This window comes from Urtica dioica, chromosome 2 (genome assembly GCF_054948205.1).
Source record: "Urtica dioica subsp. dioica isolate 48M chromosome 2, U.dioica_male_clone48M_v1_H2, whole genome shotgun sequence".
Lineage (NCBI taxonomy): Eukaryota > Viridiplantae > Streptophyta > Magnoliopsida > Rosales > Urticaceae > Urtica > Urtica dioica.
In genome coordinates this window covers 55415533-55425819 of record NC_142757.1, presented here as the reverse complement: position 1 = coordinate 55425819, position 10287 = coordinate 55415533, and the positions used below count along the sequence as shown (strand labels likewise).

The 10287-nt window shown below is 36.9% G+C and overlaps 1 protein-coding gene across 1 annotated transcript; it reads right to left on the bottom strand.

Annotated features, from left to right (window-relative positions):
- Positions 1-6426: 6426 nt before the first annotated feature.
- Positions 6427-10287, bottom strand: LOC149405873 (uncharacterized). The gene is made up of 2 exons (XM_089630418.1): positions 7679-10287; positions 6427-7116 (listed from the first exon to the last, which is right to left on the bottom strand). Exons 1-2 carry the CDS (start codon positions 9699-9701, stop codon positions 7064-7066), a joined length of 2076 nt encoding a protein of 691 aa, XP_089486544.1. The 5' UTR covers positions 9702-10287; the 3' UTR covers positions 6427-7063.

The window sequence follows — 10287 nt, the reverse complement described above, 5'->3', positions numbered from 1 at the left end:
ATTCTAACTCTGTTCCTGAGGACACATACATACATGGGGTTTCGTTTTGTTTCCGTTGATATTCCTATCGATTATGGGAGAAACAAAATGAAAGGTTAATTTATGTTTTGCCACGCGTACATATTCCTGGAACACAATTACTTTTGCTCTACAATACCCCTCGCAACAAATAAAATCTCAGACCATTAACCGTAAGTATGTGTGTATATAATATATATATATATATGTGTGTGTGTGTGCTAACAAAACAGTCTCAGTTTATACTTTATAAGTTGTGTTAAGTTTACTCCCAACGTCTATTTCATTTTAAGAGTGCGAAATTAGTCCAAAATGATGTAAAGATATTTCATGTTATTTTTATTAGGTTTACATGTTATTTATTTAGATAAAATGTTGAAATAGTAATGATAAATAACAGCTTACCACATTTTTATTTACGTATCTGATTATGTAATAATTATAAAAAGTTGACTACTTTATTATAAAAAATAAAAAAAATAAAAAATATGTTTTAAATTGTTTGTTGTGGACTAGTAGTGCTAATTTCTTGTATTATCATAAACAGTAATGACGTCATTGAAGAAGAAAGTAGAACGTCATGGTGTACGGACATTTGACTGGACCAATAAGTTCTCTCAGAAAGACAGATATAAATCTAACCACTGTTCACAGATGGGACCACGTCACTATAATATTTATTCCTTATGTGGGGTCCACTATAATTCCACTTTTCTGCTCTATAGATTTTTCAATTCCAGTGTCTTGTGTAGTCATTTTTAGTGCAAATAACATGAAGTTCGTAGTTCCATATGATATTTAAGGATTGTGATGCACTATCAGTTACCACAAGGTATGTTTCGATTAAAAAAAAAAAAAAAATCGATCAAAAAAGTTACCACAAGGTATGCCACAATTTTTAATTTAGGAAAAAATCTTGATTTTTTACAAATTTATCAGATAAATAGAAAAATGACGCGTAAATCAAATGATATTTATAAACAAAGATTATCTATATATTTATTTGATAATGTGATAAATTAAAAGGGAAATTAATAAATATACACATTCTGTTTAATCGAAATACGATATATATTCCTTCAATTTTCAAAAATATTAGATATCTTCTTTCAGTTTAATATAAATTGCACATATCTCTCTAAAAAATATGTTATAACGCAAATATTATACTTTTTATTTATTTTTAAAATTAAAAAATAAACTCCTCAAAAATACCCTTCAAAAAATAAATATTTTTTGTTATTTTTATTAAAAAAAATCAAAACATCTTTTAGTAAAAATCCATAACTTTTTATAAAGAATTTTTTTTTTATTATATATATAAAATAAAAAAAAATAAAGAGTTATTTTATTAAGGGTATGTTGGGGAGTTCAAATATATTTTTTTTTTTTTTGTAAAAAATAAACGTTCGTGCGGTATAACATATTTTAGGAGAGTTATGTGTCATTTATATCAAACTGAAGAGAGACGTCTGATATTTTTTAGAAATGGATGGAATAAATCTTGCATTTCTATTAAACAAATAGGATATTATTGATTTTTTCCAATTAAGAATCCACGAGAAACATACAAAATAATGAATAAATTTGATAAAATTGGGGTTCGGTACAGTTGGCTTTAGATGTCCAATATTACCCTCTATTAAATCAATTGAATAGAATCAAAATCAAAGTTTATAATTCAAAAAAAAATATCCCCATCTTTTTTTTCTCTTTTAAAAACAGCACAAAAAAATATCAATAATCAGAAAATTGTTGGAATCCGTATACTTACGTTCAAAAAAATAAAAATAATTTTGTTAGACAAATATTGAAAATTTTAAAAATATAATGAAAAAAATATACTTGAAATATTATGATGTAAAATTTAATGTAGATATGTATTTTGGAGATAAAATTTAGAGATTGAAAAAATTTAATTACTTTTTTTATGATAACTCCAGATTTTTCATTAGATAACGGGTGGAATACTCATAAGGACAAGCAACAAACTCTTTTTAACAAGAAAAGTTGAGACGCCAAGTCGTAAAACATTCAACACTATAATCGAATAATAGCACGGCGTGTGATAACTTCCAAACAACGGAAGATAATAATACACACTTAATTTAGAGCAACTATATAGCTCATTCAAAAAACCCTCGAACGTCAGTGGATAAATCCAAACTCTTGAAGAGCACCCACCTCGAGAAAGGATGTTCGAGTAGTACGAAGTACGAACATAATGTCAACGCAACAGTTTGAAAGACGACTATTTCATCTTCATAACAAAATACCACAATATAAATGTGAAAATAAAATACTTTAAAACTAAAATACCAAAACAATATAGTTAAACTAGACGACATTGACTGCTCTGTCGTTGAAGACGTTGAGGACGAACAAGGTGTTTTCGAGAAAAAAACAATTCGACCGATCAGTCCCGACATCGGCTCCTGTAACGATGCTTTCCCCTTCGATTTGCACCACCAACACCGCCCGATGTCCAGACTCTTCCGAAGACATCAAAGAGCGGCGCGTCTCCAGCACCGTCTGTTGCACCTTTATCAACCCCTGTCGCATCACTTACGCCACTGAAATCTCCGTCGAAATTGCACTATGTTGTCGTCAATTTTATTCCCAATTTTATAATCTTTCGACGTTCATAGTCTCCTTTCCCAAAGGAAATCGCGCGAGCAGCAGAGTCGTTGCCGGAGGTTGTCCCAAGGAGAGTTTAAGCGGCGGCTGTGGGTTTTTTTTTTTTTTTTTAAAAAAGTCCTAAAAAATTAATTACTTGGATTTTTTTTTTTTGTTGGATGGTTGTCAATTCTCTCTCTGATTTTATTACAATGCCGACAATTAGAGACCAATAGACTCTATGAAATCCTTCTTTGTGAGCACAAAGAAAAAGATTTATCTTTCAATCCCAGCCGTCCACGTGTTTCAAATCTTCGGTTTGTGGTGGTCCATCTTCTTTTCCTTAAAAATATAATTTTGATCAGTTTGCGCCGTGACTTAGACCTTTACATATTATAATAAATAATAATAATAAATAAAATAAAATTATGGACAGTATGGAAAGAAGAAAGAAATAAGAAACGTTGCAAAATAGAATGGATGGTAGTTAATGCCATCTCACGTCCTACGTGGACCCCATTTTTGTAGACTACAAAACACATGTACAAATACAACCATACATTAATATATACTATTGACGAAAAAAAAATTCAACAATACGTACGTGTATATCTTATATCCAAACATTAATACATACTTTTTGTGCAAATATCTTAATATTTGTCCAACCAATAATGTCATGAATCATGATATATATTTGTTTTTTAATTAACATGATATTATGCCGCCTAATATCATAATATACACAAAAGGCTTTAACCAATTTTCCGATAATATATGCACTATAAAGACATCGACTCATTTTTTTAAAAATTATATGATATATATACATATATATATATATACATATATATATATATATATATATATATATATATATATATAGAATGTGGTTTCATTAAGCACATACTAAGAATTTGCATGTGGTCATTTTCATATTTGAGAAGTCAAATATTGAAGGACCTAATTCTCGTTCTTCGAATTCAGTTGTCAACTATGGATTAAATGATTGCAATCAAAGTGAATTTTAAGTTTAACTAATATTTAAGCAAGTATAATGTGTGTTAGTTTCTTAGCTCAGCTATTACATATCCTTTTTTTGTCCTCACAACACTTTTAGAAGCCTTCATTTCCTGTGAAACCCTACAGTTGCGAAATATGATATTGACATAATACCATTCTTTTGAATTTGGCAACAATTAGTTTGGAATGATTAAGAAACAAGATTGCCATTGTCGTTTTCAAGGGTATGATCGGTTTTCTTTAAAAAAAAAAAATTAAAGGTTGATGGGAGAAAAAAAAAGGTTGTCAATTGAAGGGGACACAATTATTTTATCTTGTTTCAGAAATTAAATTTATGTTAGCGAGACATGGAAAATTAAAGTGCATGTATTATGTATACATACTAGACATGAGACCTAATATATGTCTATATGATGTCAAATTAATTAAATCAAATTGACTTTCTACTGTATATGCTTTTATAACATTCACATATGGACAAATAAACAAATACCAAGTTTGTATAGGTAGGTGAAATATACCATTAAAGAAGGAGGACTTTTTTGGCAGCATTTCCAAGCAAATGATAAATAATTATCTATATAAGATAAAATAGAAAAAACAATTGCTTTGTATAGTTTTACTACTACCATGTGAAAAAACAGTAAAAAGTAAAGTAGATCGTATCTTTCTTTTCAAAAAGTAAGGTATGTGTCATATAAAATGTATGCATTATTGTGAGTAAAGCCTCTCCCAAGAAATCTCTTACATCGTGGTAAAAATATGTGGTCCATATTATTATTATCTATGGTCACAACAATAAGATGAGAAGTTTATATTGTAGCTTAATTAATCAAGATCCCATATAGAAAATTTAAGCTCGAGAACAAATTAAGAGCACGTCTATATATAAATATTATATTATTCAAAATGCATAAACGTACATTTTTCTTGGATGCCTTATTCAAAATATGGTGATTGTATTCTCTAATATAGTAAAGATGAGAGCTTCTCACTAATTTTTTTTGTTTCTTCATATTAATTAATAACTTTTTTTTTTCTTTTCTTCTTCATTTTGAAAGGTATTTACTGTCATTGAATATTGAATACGCAACCTCCACTTTGACGGCGATGTAGAATTATCGCTAGACCAAATTAGATACTGCTTATATAAATTAACTTGATCAAATTGATCTTATATGATTTTAAAATAAATACAGGTGTAAACAACAATACAACATATCTATTCAATCAAAACTAGTTAATTCAAAAAATAACCATTTAAAATAATAGTAAAAAGGTTTTTTTTTAGGAAAATTGTCAAAGTTGATATCGTCTATAAAAATATCTCCACTATCGCTAAAAATATTTACATTATATATATATATATATATATATATATATATATATTGATACTTATATATAAGATTATTAGCCCTCGTATATGAATTTACATGGGTCAAAAAATTATTGACGACTAGTATTTGTGAAAATTTTAACTTTGAGTTTTTTACTAATATTTTTTACTCAATGTCATATTTTGCAAATTTTAAAAAAACTATAAATTTAATAATTTTACTATACACTTAAAAGCATCTAGCTTGTGTGACACTATCTCTTGTCTGTGAGGTCTCCTCTTGCGTGATGACATGAGTTCAAGCGCGAACGCAATTTGCAAATTATTTGTAATCTGAGTTTAAAATATTTCATGTAATCAAATATAAATTGTATGAATGAAAAAAATAGTAAAAAAATAAAAATAAAAATTTACTATACTATTTAGCTAAAACACCTTTGAAACATCTAATTGTACATGTAAGCTTATAATTGCCGGTCAAAGTTAGCCTCTCTCCATTATGGAATCAACCTCAAAGTGGTTAGGTTTCACCTATATATTAGTTAAACTTAATCCAAAGATTGTCTGAAAGCAAGTGAATATATCTGGGGCCATAAATGAAAAGGATTATATCTAATGAGTAGAGAAGCATTGGAAGAGAGGAGATTCTTGTATAAAAAGAGGGAGAGACACTACTGTGAGCTATACTCATAATCATTATACTCGCTTTATCTTTTAACACAAAAAAGATTGAGTGGAGTGAAGCATAATATGCTGGTAAAAAAAAAGACTATTACTTATTGAACAGTTAAAATTCGAAATTGTTTCGTAAAAAAAAAATTAGAAAATTAAAATAAAAGGTTTTGCCGACAAGGGTTTCTGTATTTCCACTAAAAAAAATTGAGTAATAGATAGAACCAAGGTGGTAAAAGTTAAAACAATACCATACTTAATTAACACAACTTATTACTTTCACTGCCCAAAGAAAGTGAAAGATACCAACTTTTTTTTTATCTATATTACCAATAATGTTGTAATATTTTATACCAATTGACTGTGGAGAAGAGGAGAGAGTTTCAAAATTCAAGTTGCTTTAAAAGGGTTTTGTATTATGAGGATGTAAATGGTATTGGAGGGACAGTTTCTTGAAAATTCTACTTGTTTTACTACAATAAAGATGATGAACGACACTTTTCTTTAATAGCTTTCCATGATTGAGAAAAGTGCTTTATTTGGAATTCAAGGACTACTTGACCAGCCATTTTCACCGTTTTGTCTTCTACACCTTCAAATCTCTCTCTCTCAATCTCAAGTCTCAACTAAGCATATATAACCATTTTACCAAAAATTATTGGGTTAAAAAGGATACTGTAAATCACACAATTATTTAACTTTAAAATAACTTAAATAAAATGATGAGTGGCCCATTTTTACCTTTCATTTCACACATGAAGGTTTTCATTATTAATATAAAATCAATTAATAAATGAAAAATAAGGTACCAACCTACCAAACCATTTGAAATGTTAATCAAACCTCCAAAATTAAAGGTAAACTATTTGGGATACGTACAGTTAACATGAATACAAAAAAAATAACTTTTTTTTTCTTAGGAGCAATCATAGGAAGAGGCAAAAATATGCACAAATTTAAAACATTTGGTACTCTTCTTGGGACTCTTTGCATGGTAACAACGTTGATGGAATTTGGCTTTTAAAAGAGAACGGTTTGATCCCCAAAGTTGATTTGACACTTTTAGCCCCTGAAGTGAACTCAAAGAGTATGTGTGTGTAATTGCATGTGTGTCTCTCTTTCTCTCAAAGCTTCGAAAATGACTTCCACTTCCTTACACAAAACCAGGAGATATGGACTGCTTTCAAGATATATAAATATGAAAAAATTTGATTGCCCATAAAAAAAAAAAAAAAAAAAAAAAAAAAAAAAAAATCTGAAGTGGTTTTCCAGCTCGAAAGAGTCTATAAGAGGTTCGTTGCTGACCCACAAAAAATGGGAAAACCGGGCTTCGAGTTTTCGGCCGAAAAACCTTTGCTTGTTTGTTGAATCATTAAAAGATGAGTCCTTTCATAAAATTTAAGGTGGTCTCTCCTTTGCAACTATGTGTTTGTTCTCCAATCCTTCTTCTTCTGCCAAAAAAAAAAAAAAAAATTCAATTCCTTCCTTAAAGAATCAAGGTCCAAGTTTATAACGAGACATCGTGGTAAAAGCCAGATTAATAAGAGAGACAATATACATATTAGTCAACAAGAAAGAAATAAAATTCACTTTCATTAGCCATTCTGCAAAAATTAAAAAGCTGAATGAAAAGAAAAGGAAACGAAACGAAAAAGCGTTACTCTTTATAAATATGATAAACAATAATAGAAATCAAAGATTACAAAATTTTCTGGACTAAGCTCTTCTCTATATCTTCCCAAACAAGAAATCCTCTTCTTCCTTTTCCATTATTTTGTTCCTCCTCCTCTTCTCTTGCAATCCCCAAAAAACTCTTTGTGAAATTGAATCATAATAATAATAATTAAATAAGAAAAAAAATCAATAATAAAAAAAAAAACCAACCAGAGGCAATGGAAGCTCTTACAAAAATAAAAATAAAAATTCCAATCCCCTTCTACTAATTAAAAAAAAAAAAAAAAAAACATTATCATCATCATAGTGGCAAAAGATCACCATCATCATTTTCCTCACCATTGGCCAAAATCCTCGCATCCTCGTCATCGCCGCCGCCGCGACTCTCCGTCCCCGAATCGGAACGCGAATGAGCCGCGACGAACACGAGCTTCTGAGCCCGCTCCGCTCCGGCGGGCGTGACCCACCGTAGCAGCGGCGAGGCCTCGAACGCCGCCCCGGCCCCACCAGCCGTGGCCCTCAAGAATATCAGCCGGACCGCCACTTTCGGCAGCGCCGAGAAGTGAGTCAAGTGAGTCTCCCAAACCAACCGGCTGCTCTGCGGGTTCGCGACCCTCATCGCCCCCGTGAGCGGGTCCCGCTCCCGCATCTGCACGGCCCGCGCGTACACCGGATCGAGCCCCTCGGCCCGCCACTTCATCAGCTCCATCAGAGCTATGTGGGCCTCGTCGCGGGCCACGAGCCGCGTGATCAGACGGTCCACGTCCTTCTCTTGATCCCCGCTCAGGCACTTGAACGGAGGCAAGAACTTCCCCGAGGCGTCTCGGACCAGGTACAGCGGGTCGAGCACGAACGCCGCGGCCCACGCCGGCCGGTAGTTCTTCCGGAACGTTCTCTCGACGATCCGGTCCGACTCGTCGTCCGAGTCTTGGTCGAACCTCGAACGCCATTCTCGGACCTTCGCTCGCAGCTCGTCCCACAACGGGAGGCACCGCGAGACCAGCGGGTTCTCCGACTCGACGGCTCGCGCGAAGTCTCGGGTCAGCTTCGCGAGCGAGTGGGCGGCCTCGGCGCGGGGCCAGAATGTGGGGTCCACCGCGGCGGAGGATGGGTCCCGCGGGGACGAGAGGACCGTCGCGAGGGCCGAGAGGAGCGATTCGGGGGAGGGGAAAGCGGGTGACTTGCGGTCCAAGAAAGAGGCGATCTCGGCGGAGACGGATTTCATGAGCGGAAGGTTCCGGAAGAAGTCGGAGAGGAGGGACCGGAAGGCTCGGGACTGGCACGGGAGGTTGACCATCCACGGGTTCTGCGACTCGAGGCTGCGCAGGGCTTTGGACTTGAAGCGGTCCGAGACGATCCCGGCGCAGCGCTGCGCGGCGGCCGGGTGGGTCCCGCAGATGCCGAGGGCGGTCTCCCACATGACGTTCTCGGCGAAGCGGGACCCGGCGGCGGAGCCGGGCTGGACGAACACGGCGCGGCGGTACACGCTGGTGCCGTTGGGGAGGTTGGCGGAGAGGCTGACGAGGCTCTGCCGGGTCGGCTCGGCCGGGTCGGATCGGCTCCAGCCGTGGGCGGCGAGCTGGAAGAACATGGCGTCTCTGATCCGGGCGTCGGACTCGGCTCGGGCGTCGTCGAAGCGAGAGTCCAGCCTGGGGCCCACGAGGTCTCGGCGGGAGATCGCCGGAACGCCGACCTGGTTCAGGAAGGCTCTGAACTTGGGGTGGTCGAGGCTGGAGAGAGAGACGGAGCCGCAAGACTCGTAGACCCAGTCGGAGAGGAGCTCCACGGCGGAGTCGACCTGGGCTCGGCTCAGCGCCGGGCCGGGGTTCGTCTTCGGGCTCTTCAGCCTCTTCACGCTGTCCTCGAGCATGGCCAGAGGGGCGAGATCGTCTTTTCCGCCGGAGAGTTGGGGGATCGAGATCGGAATCGGAGGGGGTTCGATCATGGAGAGAGGGGAAGGGGATGGGATCGGAATCGGTCTCTTTCGCGCTCCGGCGGCGGAGATTGGCCTCGGAGCTGGGTTTTCTCCGGCGGAGTTGAAGTTGGGGCAAGTTCCGCGCTTGAGGTGCTCGGAGGCGGTCCGGGAAGGGTTCGAGGCGGAGAAAACGGCGTCGCATAGAGAGCATCGGAGCTTGACGGCTTTTGGGAGACCTGAGTCTGGGCTTTGGATCAGAATGGGCTCTAAGTGGGCCCAATACCAAGCTCCTTTCCCTTTCACCGCTTTCGTCCGAACCATAACCAGTCCTTCGTACCTCTTCTGAACCGACTTCGCCGCCGTGGCTTCCGCCGGAGCTTCCGCCGGAGAACCGCTTGGATTGTTGTTGTTTGACGGCGGCGTCGAGCTGTTCGTCGTCGACGCCATGTCCGGCGAATTCTATTCTTTCTCCACCGGAGTAATGAATAATATTAAAGACACGATTTTTTTTTATTTCTTTTCCTTTTTTGTTGTTGCTTACGAGTGATTCTTCTCAGGTGGTGAGAAACGACGGCGTTTTCGCTGCATTTTTATTTTTCTCAAGCTCTTCTTCGGTGGACTGAGGTTCGGCTCGGTGGTCTGAACTTGAAAATCCGGCGAGTTTCCATTCTCCTCTCTCTCTCTCTCTCTCCCTCTCCTTTCACTCTAGATATGAAAAAGTTTAGATTTTGATTTTGGTTTGGGGTTTGAATGTATGAGTGAGTTAGTGAGAGAGTGTGTTTTTGGGGTTTTGGGGACAGTGATGAGTCCGAGTTCAGATGTGTCGTTGTTGAGACTTGAGAGAGAGAGAGAGAGAGAGAGAGAGACTACGTCTGTGTGTATGTGAGAGAGAGAAAGAAAAGAGAATGAATGAAGAAGAAAAAAAAAATTATGATAATAAGAAGAGCGCGCACGCGCTCTCACGCTCTACCGCGGTGCGCGTGGGGGAATGAGGCGGTAAAATATTAAAATAGGAGAGCCACGGACGGGAAAC

Coding starts and splice junctions, on each gene's coding strand:
- LOC149405873 (XM_089630418.1), bottom strand. CDS start 9,701: ATGGCGTCGACGACGAACAGCTCGACGCCGCCGTCAAACAACAACAAT. Junction 7,117..7,678: donor TGCGAGGATTTTGGCCAATG/GTGAGGAAAATG, acceptor TTTTTTTGGCAG/AAGAAGAAGGATTGGAGAAC.